Source organism: Bos indicus x Bos taurus, chromosome 14 (assembly GCF_003369695.1).
Source record: "Bos indicus x Bos taurus breed Angus x Brahman F1 hybrid chromosome 14, Bos_hybrid_MaternalHap_v2.0, whole genome shotgun sequence".
In the NCBI taxonomy this organism is placed as follows: domain Eukaryota; kingdom Metazoa; phylum Chordata; class Mammalia; order Artiodactyla; family Bovidae; genus Bos; species Bos indicus x Bos taurus.
This window is the reverse complement of record NC_040089.1, coordinates 23,380,080-23,407,384: the sequence shown is the minus strand read 5'-3', so window position 1 is coordinate 23,407,384 and position 27,305 is coordinate 23,380,080. Positions and strand designations below refer to the sequence as shown.

At 42.0% G+C, this 27,305-nt stretch overlaps 1 protein-coding gene across 5 annotated transcripts; it reads right to left on the bottom strand.

The window, feature by feature from the left end:
• On the bottom strand, positions 1-27,305 carry TGS1 (trimethylguanosine synthase 1). 5 transcript variants are annotated; one of them, XM_027561002.1, is made up of 13 exons: positions 27,020-27,305; positions 24,157-24,229; positions 22,266-22,438; positions 20,878-21,694; positions 19,883-20,000; positions 18,905-18,991; positions 17,523-17,697; positions 15,277-15,583; positions 14,788-14,940; positions 13,063-13,206; positions 10,839-11,055; positions 8,921-8,999; positions 1-1,907 (listed from the first exon to the last, which is right to left on the bottom strand). In XM_027561002.1, the coding sequence occupies exons 3-13, from the start codon at positions 22,323-22,325 to the stop codon at positions 1,785-1,787; spliced, it is 2,280 nt and encodes a 759-aa protein (XP_027416803.1). In that variant the 5' UTR covers positions 22,326-22,438; positions 24,157-24,229; positions 27,020-27,305; the 3' UTR covers positions 1-1,784. The 5 variants fall into 5 exon arrangements, 4 of the variants coding, with proteins under 4 accessions (XP_027416803.1, XP_027416801.1, XP_027416804.1 ...); XM_027561000.1 differs by having other exon boundaries at positions 24,165-24,229; XM_027561003.1 differs by having other exon boundaries at positions 26,918-27,264.

The window sequence follows — 27,305 nt, the reverse complement described above, 5'->3', positions numbered from 1 at the left end:
TTATCAGAACATGCAAATTAAAATAACTTTATTCAGACTGGTGACAGTAAGAAGTGAAAATATATGATGTTTTTGAGGCTGTGGGGAAAACCAGTCTATTTCATGCGTAGCTAATGAGAGTATACATTTCTGTAGGGCAACCTAACATGATACACTTAAAAAAATAACCATGACCTTTGACTTAAAAATTCCACTTCTAGGAACCTACGCTACTTAAAAATATACACTGCAGTACTATCTGCAACTGTAAAAACTGGAAACAATATGAGTTCATTGTTGGGTAATGGTTAAAGAAATTCTCATAGATTTGTATTATGTGACTGTTAGAAGACATATATGTATTTATGTGGAAAAATTTGTAAGACATTAAAAACAAAAATCAATCCAATCCCACCCTACCCTACTGTGTGAGGACAAGGTTACACTGAACAGAGAAGTGTCTTAAAGGATACACACCAAAGTGTCAACAGTGATTGCCTTTGGGAAGAGGAGTGGAAATGTGAGCAATGGAGATGCAGAGGAAGGGTCAAGGCAGGGGAGGATGGTAGGGTAGGTGTGTTAACTTTGTATTTAAACTGTTGGAATATATATTCACTTTTATAAAAGTGTTTTTAAAAAGTTTCACAGTAAGAAGAAAAGACCAAAACGAGTTGGACTAGAACATGATTTGGCTTCTAAGGAAGATTTTGTTTGAACAACGGGGTTGCTTGATAAGTTCTTTGGACCACTGGCAATCTATCAGTGAGTCATTTTATAAGTCAGCTATATCTGTGCCATCAGCGGGCAGGCCTATTTTAACCCTGGTTAGGCTTCCTGTTCTATTTGCACACAGTCATGTATGTTCAGTAAGACAAATCAGTTTTAATATTAACAACATACAAGCATGGAAATGCATTGTGGACAAAGTATATGCATGAAAGGTTAAGTGACAAAAACTAAAAATAATTGGTGATTTTGGATATCTGCTTTTACCCCTCCTGTCTCCCACCCCAAGAGGCCAATAAGCATATTCTAGTGCTAAGAGCCATGTATAGAGCTGTGGATGACCAACGCTGCCATTGTTTAAAAAATGGCGACAAGTTTACGGTATAGACGCTAATGCTACCTGATGAAAAAGTATAAAAACCTAGAACGCTGACAGATTTTGATGGTGATTAAAAAGAAATTAATTTAATCCTTAATGATCAGTTCTACTGCTACCGTACTGCAAGGCAAACTTTGTGAAGTTTCAAGAGAACTAAAGTTAGCATTGCTGTATTCTCCAACCCAGTTGCTTTTTATTTATTTTTTTCTAATATTTACTGGAAATCCTCTACTTTATTTCAATCCCCTGGCTCCATCCCAGCCAAAGCCATGTTTTGTTTAATGTTTAATATGCCTGTATTATTTGGAAGATAAAGATCCCACATCCCCAGTGGCCAGAGAGCCCCATGTCCATGAATTCTGACCTACTTGTAAAAATGACCGAACACACATTTTAGATGATTAAGAGACACATTTTCTTCCTCTGCTGACTGCTGTTTTAATAGAAAAAGAATATAAATTTTTACATTATAAAATGTATTTCATTTTTTCCCATAGAAACTTAAAAAACACTAACTATAAAATAAATGGATGCTTAAAGCCAAATTTCACATAGTACTGTACCAGTGAGGGAAAATGTGTATTTGGGCACAAATACCCACTAGACTCGGGGCACAAAACATCAGTGAGCACAGAGAGTAACTCCGGTGAATGATAATCTGACTGCTACATGATCTTTTGGTCTCTCTGTCCCACCTCACTTATGATTCAGAGGTTGATCTTCGGATCAGGTCCCCAAAATAAGCAGTGATTGTCTTCAACCTATTATTAAGAAAGTTTTGTTCTATTTCCACTTGCCCTCCAGGCCCAGCCAAGGATGCCACCTGAAAATGGAACAGAAGAAAGTCATACGCACATAAGCATGACTTCAAAATGAACCTTCCATTCAGATGCTTTATCAAGACAATACCACTCAGGCTTTTAAGACTTTCAAATAATGAGGCATCTCAAATGTTCACTGTCACTTTCCAGGTGAGTATTAGTGAAGTGTTTGGTGGCAGAAATACTTGTTGTTTCAGATACTTTTGACATTATGGGTAGGATCACAGTGCTATGTTATTGTATAAGACCTAATCTCTCCAAAGCCAGAAGTTACAGAACTTAGAGGAACAGAACCACATATCCTTCCCGAATATCAGGTTATTTATTAAGATAGAACATATCAGAGAGCGAGACAGACCTGTCCATCTCTCACAGGAGCTCCAGCTTCTGTGATCTGACTCTTGCTTCCTCGGTGGGCTCTGTGCTGTTCTCCCAGCTTGAATCACCTCCTCCACCTGCTGCTCTTGCGTGTGTATATTTTTAAGTCTCCCCTCCCCGCTTTACTGTGATTAAATATACTGCTCTTTTTGAGGTCTACTCGTATACGGTGACTGGCCCTGTTATTGAGAAGCTAAAAGTACCACCAACTCTTCATCTCTGAAGAGTTAACCTCAAAAGGATGCTTCACAAGAGCAATGCTTTACTACCCTAAATCCTTACACAAAGTTTCATTTTAGTCCAGCATCTTTTGTCTAACCTCTCAGGTCTATTACTAGCAAATACACTCCCTTCTAACCATCACCAGAGACCAGTTTGTTGAGGGTGGCAGGGGGGTGAAGGGAAAGGGGGACAGAGTGGAAGCCTGGGAGTCAGAGACCTGGAGACAGGGAGTGGGGGAGAGAGGGCTTCCGGAGTCCCAGGGACTGCAGTCCGGTCCTTGTAACCGGAAACACTGCAGCTGTGTGTTCTGCACAGAGAGGTGCTGTTTGGAGACAGGGAGTAGGGGACAGAGGGCTCCCGGAGTCCCAGGGACTGGTTTGGAGGTGAGACATCTCATCTCAGTGGTATTACATGTGCTCCACCAGCTTCCAGCGGGAAGTAAAATTTACTGTGTATCATCAATGAGCATGTATTCTACAGTACTTCAACTTCTCCTTAGAAAAATGTCACAGATACAGAAATAGGGAAGAAGCAAAGGTCATTCCAGGGTACACGCTGAAAGAAAAAAAAGAGGCTGTCCCACTAGGAAAGTAACAATGTTGATATCAACCTCTTCCAGAGATGCAAAGAGATGGCTGTGTTTTTATCAATAGGGATAGATGGCAGCAGAAGCCAAACAGTACCTGCTACAATGAGAAGATGCACGTATACATCCCACTATTGACTAAAAAGGCATAAAGTAATTAAAGTAAAACTAGAAGTGAAAAATAGTGAAGTCATCTCAGAGCAGCAATTATCAGGAAGAAAGAAGTGTTTCGTTTTCTATTCTGATATCTTTGTGCCTAGGCAGTGTATTAAAAAGTAGAGACATCACTTTGCTGACAAAAGTCTGCATTGTCAAACATAGGGTTTTTTCAGTAGTCATGTATGGATGTGTGAGCTGGACAATAAAAAAGACTGAGCGCCAAAGAACTGATGACTTTGAACTATGGTGTTGGAGAAGACTCTTGAGAGTCCCCTGGACTGTAAGGAGATCCAACCAGTCAATCCTAAAGGAAATCAACCCTGAATATTTATTGGAAGGATTGATGCTAAAGCTGAAGCTTCAATACTTTGGCCACCTGTTGCAAAGAGCCAATTCATTAGAAAAGACCCTGATGCTGGGAAAGACTGAAGGCAGGAAGAGAAAGGGACAACAGAGGATGAAATGGTTTGATGCCATTGCGGACGCAATGGAAATGAGTTCGAGCAAATTCTGGGAGATGGTGAAGGCCAGGGAAGCCTGGCGTGCTGCAGTCCATGGGGTCACAAATAGCTGGACATGACTGAGCGACTAAACAACAGCAATCTTTGTGCCAGTCTGATTTTTCACGAGAAAGGGCAAATGAAGAATTTTGTCTTTAACCAATGAAAGGCGTATCGACTAGTATATTTAAAATATAATTGCTTTACAGTAATTTATCTATGAATTAAGATATAACTTAAGCACAGTATTTCTCCCATTCCTTTAAATAATGATTTACATAAAAAAAGTTGAGACTGGCAAAGCAGAAGTCTTCTCTGGGTGTGGGGTGGGGATTGAGAGGAAGAGGAAGGAAAGGAGAGACGAGGTGGGTAAAGAGAAGCGGCGCTGAGCTGAAACAGCAGCAAAAAATCTACCGGAACAGGGAGAGCAGAGCACCCAGAGGCAAGCAGCAATATCTCAGTTCTACCCGTAACTTGCTCATCAATGCAGAAAGCCATTAAGATGAGGTTTGGCTTCCTAAATCTAAAAAGGAGGAATATTACCAATCTCCCTGAAAAGAGCACCCTGTAATTCATACACAGAATTACATTAAAATGAATCTGAGAAGGTAAGGTTTCCTGCACTTGGGGGTTTTGGGTAGAAAAAGGAATGAAGATGTCTTACATGGGAGTTTTTGAGGTCTATGACAGATTATTTTATTCAACAACTACTGAGTAAATGGCTTAAGGGTTTTTCTTCCAGGCAGTGGAGTGCACCAAAACCAAAACAAAACCAAAGGAAGCATTCGTGAATCTCTCATTCTAGCCAGGAGACTCAGACGATGGACAACTAAAGCAAGTATCAAAAACACCCACCTAGTGTTTAGCAAGAAATTTAAAACAGAATTAGTATGTTACTTTAAGTGTTCTATTTAAAAATGATTTCTAACCTTAGCCTTTTTGTGCTTTTAAAAGATATTTTCACAAGTACATACATTTTCAAGGTTAGAATTCTGGAGTTGAAATTGTAACTATGTAACTAAAAATTATGTAGTTCAAGGCAATAAATAATATTTTGTTTCAAGCAAACTTATTGCCATCAATTTACAGCTGTCTTTATTTTTCACTAGTAGGTTTAACTGACAAAATGTCATCTGGTTCCTTCCCCTTTTTTAAGTTTAATAAATTAAGAGGGGTGGGGTAAGGAGCGGGAGAGGAAGAGGAAGGAGGGAGGGGAGGGAAGGAAAGAAGTAAATAGATAAAAATCAGCAGTTCCCAATTACAGGCTATATTTTTGGTATTGGACCAAAATATACTATGATTACCAAAAGAAACGCCAGTCTGTTTGGACAGGAAGTACAACTAAGGACTGGACTCTCATGAACTCGACTTCATGTCAAGCATGCCACTCTGCTCTTTCTAAACCCTGCCGTACCATCTCTTCTCTCATTTAAAAAATCCTACATGTGGTCTACCTGTGGCTGATTCATGTGGATGGATGGCAGAAACCAATACAACAATGTCAAGCAAGCATCTTCCAATTAAAAATAAATTCAAAACGGAAGTTATTAAAATATATCAAACAGATTAAAATTGGGAGAAAAAATCCTATATGTGGATAATTTTCATTTTAAAAAGAAAAGCTGATTTCCTATAGTAATTTGATCCAAATTCAATACCAGTATAATGCATTTGAAATTTCAAGTTTTTTTTTTTACTTTTATTATTCTCTAGTATCATTACGCCCTCTAGCGGTAGAATATGTGAATGAGCTAGCTACCAACTGCAATTCTGCCATGTGTGTGAAAATCAAAATCCAAGAAAAAAAGTTCACTTTGTCCTTGGGCAAGTGTTCATTTAGCTAGAAAAAATGTACTCACTCAAACTTTCGTGATAGTGAATTTCCTATTGTCATTCAAGTACCCAAATATCCCATCTAATGTTTCATAGAAGGATCATTTAGCCTCCTGTGAGACTAGTTATGATGTACAATTATTTTTTCTTAAAAATTTTTTTTTTCCTTTTCTTGATGTGTAATATTTACATGCGAGAAAAACAGAATTATGGAATAGACTCAGCCTTATCTTGCAATCTAGAACTGAGTCACATGAATAGCAGATGTTAGGTTTAATATTCAGTTTGATATAAAAATACATAAAGCCAGGAGAGAGTGCTTTTTCCTTCTCCTGTCATAGCACACACTACCTGAGAGACCTGATGTTTAGACACAAAGTCTCACCAGTAGATGACAAGCACCAAGATCTAAGATTATCCCCTTAAAACTCAGAGGAGAACTGATTTGTTCATTCTGTTTCCTCTTCTTTTAACCCAGAGAATCTCACTTCTGGCTGCACATGACAATCACTTGGGGTGTTTTAAAAATTCATGTGTGGGCCTCATCCTAGAAAACAAACTGGAGAGAATCTTCCCCAGTAGACTTGAGTATCAGTAGTTTAAAAAAGCTACTCAGTGACAACTGTACCAAGAAGAAAACAGGAGAACATCTTCAAGACACTGAATTTAGCCATCGTTTCTGGAGATGACATCAAAAGCACAGGCAACAAACAAAAAAATTAGCTAAGCTGAACTTCATCAAAATGAAAACATTTTGTGCATTAGAAGGCATTACTGAGAGAGTAAAGGGGGACTTCCCTGGTGAGCCAGTCCCTAGGACCCTGCACCCTCACTGCAGGGAGCTCAGGTTCAGTCCCTGGTTGGGGAACGAAGATCCCCCAGGCTGTGCGGTGTGGCCAGAACAAGAGTAACCAAAAACACTTCTGAGGCAACCCATGGGATGAGAGAAAAAACTGGGAAAGCATATATCCAATAAAGGGTTAATACCCAGAAGACACGCACATGAAAAGACGCTCAGCATCACTTAGGAAAGCACAAGCTAAAAGCACAGTGAGGTACCGTTCCATACCCACTAGGATAGTTATTACCAAACAAAATAACAAATGTTACTGAGACTGTGGGCAAGTTGGAACTCTTGTGACTACTGTTGGGAATGTAAAATCATTCTGCTGCTGTGGAGAACAGTCCAAAACCTAAAAATAGAATCACCATCTGATCCAGCTGTTCCATTTGTGGATATATAACCAAGAAAGCCGAAAGCAAGGACTTGACCAGATGTGTGTACACCCGTGTTCATAGCGGCATTATCCACAGCAGTCAAAAGGTGGAAACAACCCTGAATGTCCGCAGACGGGTAACAGGATGAACAAAACGCGTGTGCATACAACAGACTGTCATTCAGCCTTAAAAATAAAGGAAGATTCTGACACACGCTACAACACAGATGAACCTTAAGGACAGTATACTAAGTGAAAATAGCCAGACACAGAAGGACAAATATCGTATGGCTCCACTCACTGAGGCATATACGAGCAGTCAGATTTACAGACACAGCGGGTAGAAGGCGGGCGCTGGAGGCAGTGGTGGACGGGTGTGGAATCAGTCTGTGATGGGTACAGAGCTGCAGTGTCAGAAAACAGAAATGTCCCAAGGCACATGGTGCTGACGGCTGTCCCACAACACGAATGTATTTAATGCTCCTGGACCGTATGCTTCAGAGTGATTTAGGGTGAATTTTGTCATGAATGTTCTACTACAATTAAAAAAAAAAAAAGAAGCTATTCAGGTGATTTAATTTGCAGCCAGATCTGAAACCCAGCATTCCAAAGATTAAGCAGATGAAGCAAAGATGGGAAAGTGTAATAAACAAATACAAGAACATGTTTAGTACGTAAGTGTTACCGGTTAGTAGAGGAGAAGAGAAAAATCTGCAATCTGGAATGTGTGTTTATAAACTAGATTCTGTCATTTTACAGTTTTGGGGGGGCGGGGGTGGTGTTTGCACCTCATGGCTTGTGGGATCTTAGTGCCCTGATCAGGGACGGAACCTGTGCCCTCTGCAGTGGCAGCAGTCTTAGCCACTGGACCACTAGGGAAGTCCCCGTTTTACAAATATTAAAGATGTCCATTTTGCCCTCTAGGGAAATCATGACATCTTTACCTATTGTTCTTCTTCCAAATCTTAGTAATGTTTACATTCTTTCCACAATAACTTTATGGCAGGATCTTCTGAGTAACAGACACAAGAATTTTTGAAGATTTATGGGCTGGAGGGACTGTGAAAACTGGTTTACTTATTTCATTTATTCTTCAAAAAACACATTAGATGGGATAGAAAGAATTTATATATGTGAGGAATGAAGAACAGACAGAAGTAATCTCCCAGAAGGGAAAAGGAGACAAAACATCAGAAAGTACAGTTATGGGACATTAACTTTCATGTAATAGATGTCCTGATAAAGAGAAAAAGATGGTGAGAACATAGCTGAATAAATAATGGAGATAATTTCAGAGTTAAATATGATGAACAAAGCTCAATGAGAGTCAGCTCTCAGAGTACCAAATGGGAGAGAAAGGAAAAACCAACACCCAGCAATGCTGGAGTAAAACTTAAAGATGAAAGACCAAAGATTCTCAACAGCATACTTAGCACAAAGCAGATATGTGATGAAAGTGAAAGTCGCTAATTCAGCTCTTTGCGACCTCATGGACTATATAGTTCATGGAATGCTCTAGAACAGAATACTGGAGTGATAGGTGCTTACAAAACACATCAACGAAAGCATGAAACCAAGACATCCTCAGATCGCTGTGAAGCAGTTATTATTCTAGGGAAAAAACCAACATGTTTAAAATAAATGTTTGTGATATGAACAGAACAAGGATATGTGAATGTTAGTCAAGTGCCCTACACCTCAAGACCATAGAAAAAAACTGTTGGTCACATTAAGGTTTCATCTGTCTGTGTATCCATCAAGGCTGTCATTTTCAGGAATACCTAACACCTATTCTCAAGGCAGGCTTCAGTAAAGGTATCTTGGCTATGTCAGGTGTGCAGGACTGGAACACAACACACTCATCCTTTCAGGACATGGAACGAAAAGCCCTGAGTGTTCTGCTGATGGTCATGTACGCCGGGAGCCAAGGAGATGAGCAGGATGAAATGGGCATGGGTAGACTTAACTGCTGAGACTTGTAGTTTTCTAATAATAGGAAAAAAAGCCAGGCATTTCTCATAAATATGCTCTCAAGTAAACAAATACCCTGCATCTTTTTCTGTCTAGTCTCTGTAACAGTCACACCAGAGGTTCATAGAAGATCTTTAGTAATGGCTTACCTGGTCGGTATCAGCATTTCTTGGAAGAAAGAAAACGATATTATTAGTGATCTTCTGGGCAAGTCTGAAAATTTCAAAGGTAGACAGTAGTTAAGGAAAAGTAACAAAAACAGCGGTTGATTTCTGATCAGAGATATGTTCTTCAACTGTGATATCATAACCCAAGTGTATTCTGATGTGGAACAGCGCTCTGTGTGTGTGTTAGTTGCTCAGTCATGTCCAACTCTGAGACCCCATGGACTCTAGCCCTCCAGGTTCCTCTATCCATGGAATTTTCCAGGCAAGAAAACTGGCGTGGGTTGCTATTCCCTTCTCCAGGGGGTCCTTCCAGACCCAGGGATTGAACGGGGGTCTCCTGCATTACAGGCAGATTCTTTACCACTGAGCCACCTGAGAAGCCCAACAGTACCTCGAATGGGACCTAAAGGAGAAGAAAGGTCTGTCTTGTCAAAGTTATGGTTTTCCCAGTGGTCATGTATGGATGTGAGAGTTGGACCGCAAAGAAAGTTGAACACCGAAGAATTGATGCTTTTGAACTGTGGTGCTGGAGAAGTCTCTTGAGAGTCCCTTGGACTGCAAGGAGATCCAACCAGTCCATCCTAAAGGAAATCAGTCCTGGGTGTTCACTGAAGGGCTGATGATGAAGCTGAAACTCCAATACTTTGGTTACCTGATGTGATGAACTGACTCATTAAAAAAGATTCTGATGCTGGGAAAGATTAAAGGCAGGAGGAGAAGGGGACTACAGAGGATGAGATGGTTGGAGGGCATCACCGACTCAATGGAGATGAGTTTGACTCAACTCCGGGAATTGGTGATGGACAGGGAGGCCTGGCGTGCTGCAGTCCATGGGGTCACAAAGAGTCAGACACGACTGAGTGACTGAACTGACTGAGCTGTCTCTAACAGGTCAGGGATTAGAAGTTTAATCTATGTATTGGATTATCCTAGGGTAGCAACCGAGAGCTAGAAACACACACTTTCTTTCTGCTATTTCCTAGTTTTTGTGAAAACAGGATGAACGGGAAAGCACAATAACCACATCTTTCTAGTAAAGAATAAAGACAAGTAACTCTGTCTACTGTACTTTTTCTAAATTTTAATTAGTGATTTAAAACAATTCCAGTTAAGAGCCGTAAATGACTCCTCTGGGGAATTGAGATAAAAGGAAAAATAACACATGCTGCTGCTGCGTTGCTTCAGTCATGTCCAACTCTGTGCGACCCCATAGATGGCAGCCCAACAGGCTCCCCCGTCCCTGGGATTCTCCAGGCGAGAACACTGGAGTGGGTTGCCATTTCCTTCTCCAAGGCATGAAAGAGAAAAGTGAAAGTGAAGTCGCTCAGTCGTGCCCTACTCTTCACGACCCCACGGACTGCAGCCTACCAGGCTCTTCCATCCATGGGATTTTCCAGGCAAGAGTACTGGAGTGGGGTGCCATTGCCTTCTGGAACACATGCTAGTCTTCCTGAAATAAGGGGCTGCTCCAGTAACCTGGAGAAGTAACAGGAAGAACTTGGAGACACAGACAACTTAGGTCAGTGTGAGCCGAAGATAAGTCAAGGGACAGTCACCCAGAGCCCAGGAACAGGTCCTGAGGAAACCCCTGATTTCCAGACAGTAATTCCAAACAATTAATGCCCTTTAGTTCTTATTTTCTAATGGGACAATTGGAGAGCAACCAATGGAAATATAACCTCATATTTGCCATAACTTTTGGAGATCAATCACCAGTTAATTTTTATGCAAAACAAACTGGAATCTATCAAGTGCTATTAGCTAACATCTCTCCTGTTCACTAATTTCTCACACACACACATACACACACACACACACACACACACACACACACACACACACACAGACGTTTCCTCTCCACAGCACCGTTTGAGTGAACTCTAGGACTTCCAAAGGATATCCATCAGGAGACATCATGGTGCTGATGTCGAAGATCTCGGCAGTGGCGTAGTCCGGTCCTCCCCAAGGCGGGCTGAGAAACACGACATCGGCCTTTAGACTAGAAGCCAGCTGCAGGAAATCTCCACAGATGAACTCGATCTTGTCCACTACGCCATAAATTTCTGCATTATTGCGAGCAAGATCGATCTTAACAGGATCAATATCGATGGCAATCACTAAAAATAGGACAAGAAAGAGGAGTTCAATGATACTGATTGTCAGTTATATGGACGACTGCATCTTCTGAGCAGTCTTTATTTTCTGTGCGTTTAAGTCCCGTTTTTAAAGGGAGATTTGGCCACATAAATGAGAGAATTTAATTTAAAAATTTCACCTAACCTAGGAAGATTCACTTCCTAGAGAAGGAAATGGCAACCCACTCCAGTATTCTTGCCTAGAGAATCCCATGGATGCAGCCTGGTGGGCTACAGGCCACAGGGTCGCAAAGAGTCGGACATGACTGAGCGACTTTACTTTCACTTTCAGGAATATTCACTTGTGCTGTATCAAGAAAATGAGACCAAGGATGTGGCCTGCAGAGCTGTCTCACTTAGGCCGCTGGGCCAAGGTAACCAGTGAGGTGGCTACCCAGCAACCCAAGCCTGGTCTGTGGTCAGAGCTGTACGGTAGACACTTGGGAAGGTGATGGCTGCACAGACAGCTTAGAAATGCTAAGATTTCACAGAAGACCAATTTCCTCAAGATGAGGCAATGTCCAAAAGTAGACAGATTTGACAATGTCTACAAAAAGGCAAATAAAACATTTTGACAAACCTATGTAGCTAACTTACGAAGAAGAGTTGCAAAAACACCTGCTGGTGATGTTTAATGAGACATTTTAGGTAGAGGGAACAGACGTCATGTTTTTACCACACGGGCTCTCATTTAATTTACTCCAATTTCATAATTAGCAACGCAAACGTAAGTTAATTCCGACTTACTCATGTCTTCCAGTAAATTACTCATGTGCACCTGTGTGTGCAACAGGATGTTAGTGGCAATATTTTATGTCTGCAAGGGCGGAGTGCAATCCTGATGCATATACCATGGTTGACAAGGAAATAGCTGTATTACAGAAAATGTTGGTTTCAAGGTTTGTTAATGCTTTGGGGAAATAATGCACTAAGTACATCACTGGAACAGTGAATACAGGCACCAACCCTATGTTGCAAAATCATCCATCCACAACACTATTCTTCTAAATAACTTTCATATTTATAAAAGGGACAAGGTCCTTTTAGCTGCTTAATCTGCTGAATTGATAGCATGGAGACAGATGTAGAGATACACTGTCAACAGCAAAAATTCAACAGAAAAAAAGTGACTTTCAACACCAACTGTATTTGGCTAATCGCCCTGTTTTCACCTGTGCTCTCTTGGAAGCCATTTTTGTTTTCGGGCCTAACAGAGTGTGAGCAACTCAATCTGGCAGGTGAATGAAGTGCTGATAGGTGCTGGAGATACCGCGGGGAATAGCAATGTCCAGGAATGGCGGCCACTGGCCACCTTGTCCAGTCTCATAAAGCCTCCCCCTCAACCCATCTCTGGAAACAGCACATGTACCACCTACCTGACACAGTTCCTGGCAGATATACAGTAACAGGTTTTCTTTTCTGGGATTCCAAAGTCAAACAACCATGAGGACAGTCTAATATTTAAAAGGTTCTTAGTGTCTTAGGATGTCAAAGCTGAAAGGTATCACAGCATTCTCTCAGTTTAATCTCTCCTTTCCATTAAGATTAAAGGTAGTCTAAAATCATACAGCAGGTGAGGGCAAAGCCGGACCCCACCTCCCCTGCTGCACTATCTACGCTTCTCTTCTTTCAGAGAAGTCTCCCCCATTTTAATAGTTTTACTTTTATATCATGTTATAATCTTGCCGCTACTGAGCTGGGTCTGTGTGATCTTGGGCAAATTACTGCATGTTTTATTTCTCAGTTTATTTGTTAAACACAGAAAGTATAAAAGATACATATCACAAGACTATTGACTAAATACACTGATACATATTAAACACAACAGTACCCAAAGTGTAGTCTTAATATATGCTAACTATTATTGTTAAATATTTGGCATTAAATTATCTATGATTATATTTGAGTAAAGATAGGGCTGAAGGAAAATGAAACATCTGATGAATAAACTGAAATTAATTAATGAGTAAACCACTGATGACCAATTACCTCTCTTCCCTGTTAGGGCAAACTGAATGGTATTTCCTCCAACTCCACAGAAGGCGTCCACAATGGTGCCACTCTCCAAGGACTGGCTGACCCTGCCCGCGATATGCTCGGCAATCTTCTCGGGAGTAACTGAAAACCAGCCCTCTGCAAAGGGAAAGGCTTCTGTTAGGACATTCAGTGTCAAGAAGCCAAGCCAGACACAGACACAGCAAACATCGATGTATACTACTGAATAAATACCCAAAAAACAACTCAGTTTCTCTTTTCAAAAAATCATATATTATCCAGTTTGAAAGAAAGGTCTACAAATTTTGTTATAAATGGAGCAGTACTATCCCCAGTCCCAATTTTCACATAAACAACTAACCACCTCTATTCTTGCCTGATTCTTTTACAAAACGCCTCCAATAACTGAAAGCAATACTGATTTTTCTGTCTGAAGTAGTAACAATTGACTGCCTATTGTGGGAAATAGAAAGGTAGCTGTTCTAGCTGATCAACTCCCCAAACTTCACTGAGGCTCCCAATTCATTCATTCCTAGAGGGGAAGTAATGAACCAGATTTGTACCAGACACTTGGCAAAATCTGCAGAAAGCAAGGATGTGACAACACGACTCTAGGGTTGTCTTCATCTTCAGTAATGAAGTCCTGTGTCCACTCCACAAGAAAAGGACACTGCCCTCCTCCTCCTTGTCCAACAGAAGGAATTTATATTTTTCAGAATATTTCTCTGAACAAAATGATGTACCAATTTTCCTATTCCCTCTCCCTTTTTTAAACCAAAACTTTAAATGGCTCCTCACTGGTAGAAGAATAAACTCATAAACTCCTATTATAGAATTATCAGCTTTTATCCAGTCTTATTTCCCCAACAAACTCTATGTATGCTCCCTGATATACAACATTTTACAAATAATTTTAAGAGGTTCAAGGAACCCCGGAAACTCCACCACAGATCAGTACCTCCTGATTTTGACAGTTAATAAATATTAATAATAAATAATATATAATAAATAAACGGTAGAAATATTTAAGTAGCGCCAACACGAAAATAAGCATCAGTTTGTGCAACTGAGTATAAGCTAGCTGTTTAAGGTCATGGTAGGAAAGCTGGAGAAAGAATTCAAACTTTCCAGTGTTAACTGATTAACTTACAGCTTTCTGCTCATCAGATGTTCTGTTTAATCATCTATCAATTGTGCTAAAAATACAGAATAAACCTGAGTCTGAGTTTAAAAAACACGTTTATATCCAAATTGAGAGACACTGTGGAAGATGACTGGCAGCTATTCTCTAGAAAATGTCAAAGTCATGAAAGGCAAAAAGGTTGAGGAACTGTCCCAGATTAAAGGAAAAGAAACATGAAAATAAATGTAATATACGATCCTACACTGGAAGGAAAAAAATGCTGCAAAGGACATGATTAGGATAATTGATGAAAGGAGAGCACTACTTTGTTGATTATAACATGGTAACAATGTTAAACTTCTAACCTTATCACTGTTACATCATTGTTCTTAGAAAATATACACCAAAGTATTAAGGGGTAGGAGTAGCTGGATCAGAAAATACACATACACAGAATGACAAAGCAAATGTGGCAAAACGGTAGAAAGAGCTCAATCTGAGTAGAAGGGATATGAAAGTTTCTTACAATTCTTATAACTTTTCTATAAATCTGAAATTATTTCAAAACCAAGTTAAAAATTACACATCCACGTTACCTCTGTCTAATTTAATCCCATCATCGAAACGGGAGAAGAGCCTGTACCTCTGAGCCCAGTACTTCACAAGCTCAGGCACGGCAGCGATGTCAGGGGGCAGATTCAGCTCCTTTTTGTTCTTCTTTTTCTTTTTCTTCTTTTTCTGACTTTTAGCTAGAACAAAAGAACAGAACCAATACAGATGGTGACTACAGAAAGAGGAAATCACAGGTGAAGTTGATAAAAGTGTGGTTACATCAAATAACTAGAATTTGGGGCTGCGCTCCAGAACACGCAGCCTACAGAGCAGTGTGGTGGCAGACGCCAGTCTAATGGCATCGATGGAAGTGCTCCAATAGCTCCCTATGTGAGTTAACTTTTTATTTTACCGTGCTTGTGCAGCCAAGGGGGCTCTGAGTCTGGAGGTGTAGATGATCGTAAACGGTAACGAGGGAAAGGCACACTGAGAACAATGACCTTCCGCCCGTGACAGTGTGAGCACATTCTCACCTTCAGCCTCTTCCTGGCGAGGGTCCGAAGCAGCCTGGGGCACGCAGCCCTCTGTATCTGTCCCGGCGGCTTCTGGGCTGGTCCCGTCATGCGTCTCTGCTCCCACTTCCCCGGCTGGACACACAGCAGGATGCTGTCCAGGTTTTGCCTCACTCATTTCCACCGGGTCATCCCCCTTCTCAACAGACACTTCTGGTTCCTCTGAGCCACTGCTTGTGCAAGTGTCTTGCATGTTGTTATGAGAAACCGACTCTGGCGATGCTTCTTCATCCACTGGTTCCTTAACCCATTTTAGAAATTTTTCTACCTGAAATGTTAAAATGTTACAAGCATGAATTAATTCTTTGTTACAAAGAACATGTCTACCTGCTTTACCATTTTTGACCTGACAAGCTGCGTCACAGTATTAGCTCAGATATGTACATTACATCATACAAGTTATGTAATTCCAACCTAAATGTTACCTGGATATACCATGACCTCACTTAAACACAAGACGATGACCTTCCTGCATGCAATCAACACTAAGAGGATAAAGGTCTCTGTTCCAGTAACTTTCCATTAGGTCTTCTAACAATATAACCGTAATATACATTACCATTACAAATGCACTCACCTACTGTTGAGCCATAACTTTTAGTTTTTCCAACTATACAGAATTTTCTGCAATGGCCCAGGCTATCTGATCTATGTTAAATGGTACTCAGCATCAGAGAAGAACTCTACAAAGATTTAGTGTCAATCCGTCTAAAGAAAATGTGAGCTGCCTTCTAATGAAGCAGCAGAGTCAGTAAAGTGATTCCTAAGAAACAGGTTTCTTCTTTGAAATGCAAACAAGGCTCAAGGTCAGATGATGCACAATTTCATGCAATTTTCTAACGTGAATATTCTTCGTTAACAGATCTTCCTGATCTTCCTAAGAGTCAAGAGATGAGAATAAGAGTGACAGAGAGGCAATGGGCGGAGACCACAACCCAGAACCTTCCTTTGGGGGCACCAATCGGATACTAAGGGCACAACAGCCACACTGATTTTACTTTCTCAGCCACACACAGCAGTTATGTTTCAGCTCTTCAGCTATGGACGAATGTATGGGACTACCACATCCAACACAGTTTAGGAAGACCTGTTAGACTGATCAAACTGGTACTAGGAAATTTGTTCCAGATATAGCCAGGGCCACTCACATAGTAAAATAACACCACAAACCAAGCAATCTGAAATACAGTAAAAATAAAACCAGCGATAAATCTGTAGGATGTTTTAGAAGGATGGTGAAGTTAAGGAAAGATAATGTACACAAAGGATAAAACAAAGTCATCATGGGGCTTGAGACTTTGCTTCATTGCTCTACAGAGCTGCCCCAAAGGTGGCAGACACGAAACTGCTCACTGGATGGAGCTCTTTTTCTATAACAGAGGAGGATCACTCAAGAAACGAAGCAAAAGCAACTCTAATTACTTTTGTTTCCTAGGTACTCAGAAGGCTGGTATAGCAAAATCCGAGAGGGGATGTGTGTGCTCCAGTTAACACCGTGAGTCACTAAATTAGCTGTAGGGCTCATGACAGTAGGGTGAACTTGTCTGCAAAGTTAAGACTGATCACCTCTGCTGCTGCTGCTAAGTTGCTTCAGTCGTGTCCAACTCTGTGTGACCCCATGGACTGCAGCCCACCAGGCTATTCCGTCCATGGGATTCTCCAGGCAAGAACACTGGAGTGGGTTGCCATTTCCTTCTCCAATGCATGAAAGTGAAAAGTGAAATTGAAGTCGCTCAGTCGTGTCTGACTCTTAGCGACCCCATGGACTGCAGCCCACCAGGCTCCTCCATCCGTGGGATTTTCCAGGCAACAGTACTGGAACGGGGTGCCACTGCCTTCTCCCCAATCACCTCTAGGTGACCTCAAAATTAAGGCTTACAGTAGCTGCTGTCAGAAATCAGGCCTCCAGGATGGTACTTAGCCTGAAACAGATGAGACATCACTGCACACATCAGACAACATCCCCTATTTACTGCTCCATATGTTACTACTTTGTAGATTTCAAACATCCCCATCAGACCACCCCCAAATTACCTATTCTGCAAATTCCATTCACACAATAAAAGCCTTGCGGAAGCAAATGGAACAGAATTTTTGGTGCCCTCACCACCAGAAGAAGCAGGGTTCTCATTCACAAACAACAATTAAGCGGCCAGAGTCACAAACTCAGACTAGGTTTGTAAATATGGAGCAAATGTTACACACACCTTACTCAAAGTTCTGCTTTTCTTAAAACCAGTTTTCTCTGACTCTTTAGTGAAGAAGATGTGCTTGTTTTTCATATTGATTTGTCGTCTCATGTCCAAGGACTTTGACTTCTGCTTCATGTTCTTCTGCAAATACCTGACCCGCCGGCGACTGAAGTTTGAAATTCCTCCATATCTGTGACCAAACCAAAAGGAGTGGACTCAGACATGAGGGTCTACGGATTTCTTTATACGAAAAGAGAAGAAACTAACAATTTTCACTATTTCCTATTAGCAGTCAATACTTTTATTTCATTTTTTTAAATTATGGAAATTACAAAATAAAGTTAAACATGCAGAGGACTGCAGAGGACTTTTTAAGGTCTAGCTTGTAGATTAATTCTCAAGGAAATGTGAAACACCAATGGTGGGAATAATATCAACACATCTTACCTAAAACAGAAAGGAGAAATTATATTGTAAAATGTAACAAAGAAACAGCAGGAAACTATAATCCCAATGTTCATTGGGGAAAATACAATTTTTTTCACAGTAAGGTGATGCCAAAGCTCTTCTAACCCTGTTCTGGATATCTTCAAATTATCTTGAAAGTGGCCACTAGATTCTTAAATCAATCTGAACTCACCTAAGAAGTAAACCCCCATTACTAAAGTTAACTAGAGAACATCTGCTGATCTAACCATGTGAATTTTTCCAGTCCTAGAAGACAAATGTCCGTTGTGAAGCCTTCATTGACTCTCTGAAGCCTCACTAACTGCCTCTCCTACAGACTATTAGGGACCTATAGTATAACATACAATTTAGCACTTAAACTCTGAAGAGTTTGGCTTTAAATGTCAAGTGTATCTTCCACCCATACTATAAACTTAATAAAAAGTATATCTTACCCTTCTCTTTTACTGAAATTGTGTGCTCCAAATAGAAGAACAGTTAAGTTAAATTCCAGGTAACAGAATAAATCTCTGAATATATACCAGCAAGAGCTACCTAAGTGATTTCTCAATGAAATTACATGTGGCTAGAAATAAATTCTGCCAGGAATTTTAAAATGTGGCAGTTATCAGGAAAACCCTTTATATTATTAACTTCTATAAACTCTAGCCTTAAATGATTATATGGCTTGGAGTACAAAGAGATGATTACAATTTTGTAGACTAAAAACACTGGATTTTAGTTATTAACACTGAGTTAATAATGTGAATATATCAACTGCAGTGTTAGCTCTACAATTCTTACTAATAAGAGAGGTTAGTGCTTTGACTGTAACACCTCAAATGCCATGAAATATGTAACCACCATTCCCTATCTGAGTATCAAGAGAGCTTGAGGACTGCTTCGTGGTTCAAGATTTCTAGAAGACAACAGCGTTGATGGAACATTACTTTTGCCCTGAGCCGTGCTTGAATCCTAGAAGAGAACCATCGTTGTCAAAGTCTGAGTCCGGGTTTTCATCGAGGTCCAGCTCATGACTAAACAAAGCAAACAGTGATAAGCCATTAACTATAGAGTCCACTAGTTCAGGCAAATATTAAAAGTCAACCCATGCAAACTTTCCCATCACAAACCCAGAAAGACAGGAAGAAGTGCAGTTCAATCAGGATTTACCAAATGAGATCAATTACCTAGCAGTGTTTGGGACACAGTAACAAGCATTCAAATCTTAAGTCAAGTAATTATCTCTATTCCTGAACATGGTACAAATAAAGATTTCTCCATTTTCTTTCGGAAAAACACCAGTTCACCTGTAGCCTTAACTAATCTCCTAGGTGATATCTCTAGAGGTTTTCCTTAAAAGCAAACAAGGAAATACAGAAGAAAAAATAATGTTAAGAAGGTTCTGATGTAAGTGATATTAAGTAACTCAGCGTTGTTGTTTAGTCACTAAGTCACAGCCCACTCTTTTCGACCACATGGACTATTGCCTAGTAGGCTCCTCTGTCCATGGGATTTCCCAGCAAGTGGGTTGCCACTGCCTTTTCCAGGGATCTTCTTGACCCAGGAATGGAACCCATGTCTCCTGTGTTGCAGGCGGCTTCTTTAGCACTGAGCCACCATCACCACCTTTTGTGGAAATCTTCTAGTGACCTCTACTACGTGGGTGACAGTAACAAATGAAAATGATAAGAAATAACTCTTACAAATTAAGTTAAGCTCACTGTATGTGTATGTAGAACCTACGAGGTCCCAAGAATATAAGTACACACAATAGTCTCTGCCTCTAAGGACCATTAGAAACTGAGGAGTTAGCAAGAACATGTGCTGTTCGGGAAGAGCATGTAGAGGTGTGCTCTCCTGCAGTAAGCTCCTGAGTTCTAAAGAGTGCTGGTGTGTGCTGGAGAGAAAGGTGGTGAGTGACTCGCCTCCTCTTGAGTTTGCTTCGCTTCTCTTCAGGCGGATCGTCTCCACTCTCGTCCCCATCAGTCCCACTGCGGTGGCGTCCGTCTCCGACTGTGTTTGCTTCTGAGGACTCCTGTGAATCTAAAGAGGTGGAGGTATCACAGTGAGTTTCTGTCCCTGGTTTGACAACTCTTCTGTCATTTCCAAAGGCAATCAACATCTTCCAGGGCCTTTCCTGCAAAGAACTGCATGGCAGACCACACCTATTTATTCTGTGTATCCACATACAGAATCCTCAGCTAGGTCTATGAAAGTCTGAAATTTCCCATGATCTAACTACTTGAAATGTCAACTCTAAGAAACGCCATGGTGGTCCAGAGGTTAAGATTTGGTGCTTTCATGCCTTCACTGTTCTGGCCTGGGTTTGATCCCTGGTTGGGGAACTAAGATCCCTCAAGCCAGGGGGTAGGCAAAGTGAAAAAAAAAAGTGAACTATGACACTACTTTTGCTCATGGCTGTCCAAATCTATACAAATTAATCCACAAAGTTACCTCTGTGACATCTGTTAGCTGTCACACTTTGATGAAATCCTAATCTAAGTAACTCTATAGATGGCATGGTCACATTTAATTAAAAACAACTTCTCTTTCTTAAGAGGCTGCTGCTGCTAAGTCACTTCAGTTGTGTCCAACTCTGTGCGACCCCATAGACGGCAGCCCACCAGGCTCTGCTGTCCCTGGGATTCTTCAGGCAAGAACACTGGAGTGGGTTGCCATTTCCTTCTCCAATGCATGAAAGTGAAGTCACTCAGTTGTATCCGACTCCTAGCAACCCCATGGACCGCAGCCTACCACGCTCCTCCGTCCATGGGATTTTCCAGGCAAGAGTACTGGAGTGGGGTGCCATTGCCTTCTCCGTCTTAAAAGGCAAATATATCTAATGGTCTCTAATAGAGCTCTTAAATTAATAACGGAAATTAAAAAAAGGCAAGCACCAAAAAATCTAGGCCAGTCTTACCCTGAGCTGGCTGGTCTGTGCTTCTGCTCCCAGACAAGCTGCTTTCCGTGTTTCCTCCATGACTCGGTTCACTGTGGCCAGAAGCAGGGCATTCTCTTCTGCTGGGAACTTCACTCAAACACTGACGTCCATCACAACTTAGGGAGGGATCTAGTTGTCTCTGTTCTACTTTCTCTGAATTCAGACTTAGGTTACTAATTCCATTGAGAATTTCACTGTGATCTTTATCACTTGAACTAGAGCTTTCGCTGCCAACAGATAAAGGTGGAGAAAAAAGTTCATCTGCTTTCATGTGATTTTCATCTTTCTTGTTGTCAACTTCTATTTCAGACCCACCAGGGTCTGTATCCTGGCTTTGTGAGGCATCAAAAGTCCAGCCCTGAGCTTCCCAGTACTGAAACTGTTCCAGATAGTACCAATACATCTGACTGTAGTGCTGCTCCCACTCCTCCTTTGTGTCTGGAACATTCCATGGTTCTGGACACAGGGTCTGATCTGCATGTTTCTCTTGCCAGCTTTGCCACAGCAGTCCTCCACCGTATTCATTCCAGTACTTTTCCCACATCTCTGTAATTTCCAGCTTTGGACCTACTGTGTTTTCAACGGGAAAACTTTCAGCCTCAGTGCCTTTTTGGCTTTGAAGTTTGTACTTTCTAGTGTTCTCATTCTCAGATGAAGAAGGATCGTCCGAAGCCGAAACGTCATCTTCTTCACATTGTCTCCAAGATTCTCTCTTAATCTCATCTAAGTACTTCTTTTGATGTTTTTTCTTTTTCTTTTTCATTGTTTTAACTTTGTTTCTAGTATTCATAGATTCCTACAAAGAAAAATAACTTGAATATAAACTGCACTTCAGAAACTATAACAATAGGTAGAATCTAAATCTATCTTGACATTAAACAAAATACCCTTAACCTCCCAATCTGGGTTTTAATGACACAAACAAGTGAATGGTACTATCTACGTTTCTAAAAAGAGGAATCCTCACGCACGAGACATATCACAACCAGAACCATAAGTTCTAGTTATCTTATAAATACGTACATACATTTAAAAACAGGTGTATGTGTGTGTGCTAAGTCACTTCAGTCTTGTCCGACTCTGCGACCGTATGGACTGTAGCCTACCAGGCTCCTCTGTCCATGGGATTCTCCAGGCAAGAATACTGGAGTGGGTTGCCATGCCCTTCTCCAGGGGATCTTCCCAACCCAGGGATCAAATCAGTGTCTCTTATGTCTCCTGCGTTGGCAGGCTGATTCCTTACCACTAGCACCACCTGGGAAGTGGCCTAATTCAAGAAAGCATTAGATTTGGGGTAAAAAAAAATTCCATGTGATATTTTATGAAGAAAATTAAGAAACAAACAATTAAAGTAAACTAATACTTACCTCAAAATTCTTATGTGCGGACATCCTACCAAACTGAAGGGGCAATCCCATACTCCTCATGAGTTCAGCCTCGGAATCCAGTTCACTCTCATCTGGGTCTGGGCATCTGTTGTCATGAGGCTCTGCAGGGCCCTGGGAGTGGCCGCCTTCCTCCTCTTCCGTGGCTTGTTCGCCTACACACAGTGGTTGTTATGTTAGCTTAGTTTCAGAGAAGATTTAAATGCAAGTTTTATCATCCTCATTTTAATGAAAAAGAACTTGAGATCCAGAATTACTACATGACTTTCTCAAAGTAAAGGTGTGCAAATGTGACAGTTTTTAAGGGGAAGAAAAATAAAAGGAAGAAAAAAGGAATTGGTGGGACTGTGGACTAGTGAGGAAACAGCCTCCTAGAGCCAGGAGACAGCTTCTAGTGTGGCTCCGCCTGCCGCTGTCCACCCAGCTGCCCACTCAGCTCACCGCACAGAGTGCCTCCTCCTGCTCAGCACTGTGCTGGGACTGAGGATGTGTGAGGGAACACAGCAGGGAGGCCCTGGGGAAAACAGCCCCATTTCCACATTTCCATCTGCAGCACCGCTGCACTAGAGCCATGGGTTTAACATGATGACTTGGGGAGTTATTTTAGGAGTTGGTAATAAGAGAAGTGAGAGGCGGGTCTTTAGGCCCTTCACGGGTACTTCAATCTCAACTGGCATTTACAGCCTGGGACTCTGTGGGAAAGTTCATTTAATGAAAGGTTTCACTATTAAAAAGGTCTGAAATCTACTGAACTGGAAGATCCTTTCAAGCTCCTTGATTAGAGAAAACCTGTTTTATTACAACAAAACGAGTTTTACTTTATCCTATTACAGTTATCCAAAAGTAGATCATAGCACTAATTGGATAAAAGCCACTCAAATGCTCTATTTAAAAAATGTGAGACAAACACTCTATATGAGCATACTCAATTAGGGCTGAGCTGCACCGCAGCTAAATAATCTTAGGCAACAGAATGGAAATCTTACACTACACAGATGAAGCCTGAAAAAAGGAGATCCTATGGGCAGAAATTCTACTAAAAGCCAAAGGGGGAAAGATACCGATTTAGGTATTAAAGGAGACTCCACTCGCCAGCCCACGTAATGAACTCATGGAGGCTCAGGAGCGCAAACAGGGAAGATGGATCAGCTACATATGCCGTAAGCTCCCTCGGGCTATGCATATTCCCTCAAGTTCCGTGGGACCCTAGGGTCTAGAGGACTCTTACTTGTATAGTGTCACACTGAAACACAACCAAACATTCTACCAGGTGGGTAAGTGACGATGCAATGATGGCTCCGTCACGTGAGAGCTGGGGAATTTCTCGGGCACATGACACGCCACCTGTGCTGGTTTTACCTATACCTTGGGCTGCAGTCTTCCCTCTGTGTCTGGAGGAACATAAAGATCCAAGTGGAAGGGACAAAAGGGGTCCTGACAGGGAAGTCTGACAGAGACCCAGGTGGTTTTCGGGTGAGGCTCAAAGTGTAGACGAGATTCTACTTGTCACGTGGGAGAGTTAATACAGATGGTAGCCACCTTACTTCAGGCCAGACTGTGGATGTTCACGTGGAGTTGACCCTGAACCATTTACCTATAAAACTGCTAAAGGACTGAAACAAGGAGGCCGTAAGAGTGAGGTGGCTCCAATGCCTGGGGAGCCTAACCCAGCAAACCAAAACCCAAGCCAGCGCACTGGGATCCGAGAACATGAAACTTAAGCACACCATGCATGAGCAGCCAAGTAAGCTTTCCCAAATAAGGCAAGTACTTAAACTACGACCAGTCAAAGAACCTCCCTGCTTCGCTTCCGCATCTTCTCTACACAGTATTATGGCTAATTTTAGTAAAAAAGGGCTATACGGCTTCATACCGTATTACCTGCACTGTTGTCATCATCTTTAACGTAGTAGCCTTTTAGTCCCAAATTGTACAATTTCCGATCTCTGTGAAGCAAAGTAAAGAGTCAATACTGACAAAATTAAACTAGAGCAAAAACAAGGGTAAGGCAGCACAGATTAATAACAAGGGTAAAAAACAGAAAAGCTCTCTGCTAACACATTATTCTTATCTGTAATACAGAGGTGATAATACATAGCTACAGGGTTCTAACAAGGATTGACTGTACATGTAAAACACTTGGTATAATCCTATACAAGGCACACTATAATGATAACTACTAATTATTAAAGTTAAGTGGCAGCTCTGGATATTGGGGGAAGAATCTGATCCTCCTTGTGATATACAAACAGGGAAAGATTCTATAAATTTGCAGTAAGAAGTCAGCATAAATGTCAGAAGATTTATCTTACAGATTTACAAACCCATGTGCAGACACTACTTCACCTGCAAATAGGACTAGGAGACAAGACAGTCATGGTCTGAGCTGGTTTTGGAGACTAACATAAAATGAAGTTCTTACTAAACTGAAACATAAAATCAAGATTAAACAATTTGGTCTCAGTGAGTTTTAAAAACAGTGAATAGATAAAACTTTTCTTTACATATCTTTTAAATTTTTTCTTTACTAAGAGAGGAATTTCATAACCAAAATAAACCTAGCAGAACACTTAAAATAAAGGGGGGCGGATTTTATTATTATCTTTCTACCAGGAAATCAAGCTGTAGTACATTCCCCTGTATCTGCCATGACAAGGCCATCTGCAAGAAGAGCTAATACAACTTTTCTAATGGAGTAACAATAAATCCAACAAAACAAAACTCTTGTACACTTGCTGTATTTCATATTCCCTGTTTATTTATTTTTTGGTACTTCATGAGATATAATGTAGATGGTGACTTAGAAGGACAGTGAATGGGGAAGGGATGAAATGCAATTAGCAATATGCCCTCTGACCCCCAACAACTTGGGGCCCCAGTGGGTGGGAGGGCAGCCACAAAAGGGCCTCAGTGGTGTGCCTCCCAAGACCCAATGACATGGAGCTCTGTGCTGCCCACAGTGGCAGCCTGCCTGCCTGCCTTCTGGAGCCTGGGGCAGCCTAGTAGGCCGTGCCAGGTCCAGAGGATGGAGCAGAAGACCCTTGTCCGTGGCTAAGGAGCAAGGGAGACAGGTGTCCAAGGTTGTCACCAGTCTACCCCAAAGCTACAGATGATCTGAGGGAGAAAGACTGCCAGCTCTCACATTTCTATGGAAATTCTTTTCCCCACTTAGGGCAACTTTCAAACATCTCTAAGAGTGCTCATCACCAGGGAAGGTGCATTTCTGATGCAGAGTATTCGAAGAATTTCCTGTTACACCTAAGAGATCTCTACAGAGCAATCTTTGAGTTTGCTAAGTATAACTCAGTTCACAAAACAGAGTGATTTGGGACGTGTCATCCGGACCTGGTGGGCTTCCCTGGTGACCCAGCTGGTAAACAATCTGCCTGCCATGCAGGAGAGGCAGGGTTGATCCCTGGGTTGGGAAGATCCCCTGGAGAAGGTAATGGCAACCCACTCCAGTATTCTTGCCTGGAGAATTCCATGGACAGAGGAGCATGGTGGGCTATAGTCCACAGGATCACAATGGGAGACGACTGAGCGAGTAAGCACATACACACATACAGCTGGACCTGGGATATGATAAAGACCAAGTGAACTGTAACTGCTGAACTGAATTGTAAGGCTGGAGACCAGACCTGCAGTGGAGGGACGCCAGGAAGACACTGCCCTCTAAGAGGCCTGGCCAAGCAGCTCATCATCATACCTTGAATACAACGACAGTCACAACCGTTTCTAAGTCGGCTTTTTCTCACAGCACCAGACACGTGGGTAGTCAAAATACACGCGAGTAAATGACTCTTGGAAATCTCTGAAGTGGAAGTAGCCATTTCTCTACTGTAAAGGGATCATGCATTCATGAAAGCAGTCAAAAGGAAAGGGAATCCTTTCTGAAACGGCTGAAAGGGGAGCATAGAGATGTTTTGACTTGCCCACTGCCCACACAGCTCATTTGCCCCAGAGCTGGGATGTGAAACCAGATATTCTGTCTCTAAGGACAGTGCTCTTAAATTCTGGCTTGAGCATGTGTTGTGGGGAAAAATGCCCAGGGGAAATGACTTGGTTATGCTTTGTATGAAATCCTAGGGATCACCACTAGACAACATCACATGGGTGTAATACCAGAAAGTATATTTCACTTTCTTCAGTTTCCAGAGAAAGTGTTAGTCGCTCAGGCGTGTCTGACTCTTGGCGACCTCAGACTGTAGCCCGCCAGACTCCTCCGCCCATGGGATTCTCCAGGCAAAAATACTGGAGTGGGTTGCCATTTCCTTCTCCAGGGGATATTCCAGACCCAGGGATTGAACCCGGGTTACCTGCATTGTAGGCGGATCCTTTACCATCTGAGCCACCAGGGAAGCCTAACATTTTTTTTAAAAAAAGATGTTAACCAAAAGTCAGTCATCTTCAAACCTTCACCGTGTGACGTCACATCCCTGATCAATTTCATTCGCATTTCACTCCCCTTGCTTGTAACCGTCCTCTCAGGTGGCGAGTGTAAAATAACACCCACCGGCCACCACGTTTTCCCCTAACAGCCCACAGAGCAGATTTCCTCCTTTACTTCAGGGCCGCAGGCGACCACCCCCTGACGCCCGAGGACGTTTTCCCCTTTTTCGTAAGCATCACGGTACCCGAGGGTTGGACGCGCTGGCCGCGGTTCTAGGGCTCCATCACCACGGGTCTGCAGTCCCCACAGGTCGGGGACCACGGGGAGCGGCCCGTGTCCGACTTACTCCACAAACGCCCGCGAGCAGAGGCAGAGGATGCGCGAGCCCTCCCGCAGGTCTTCGAGGAAGAGACACATCTCCGCCACAGGCCTCCACTTCTTGCAGTACATCTCAGCGCCTCAGAGGAGGCGGCCACGCTGCAAACGACGCGGGCCGGCCACCCCGTCGCGGTTCGGCTGCCCGGGGCCGAGGGGCGGACGGAGGAAAAACCCCTTGCTGCAGGGCACGAACCGGCCCGGGACGGCTCAAGCTGGTCGCAGGCGAGTAGCTGCCGCCGGAAGTGGTTCGGGAG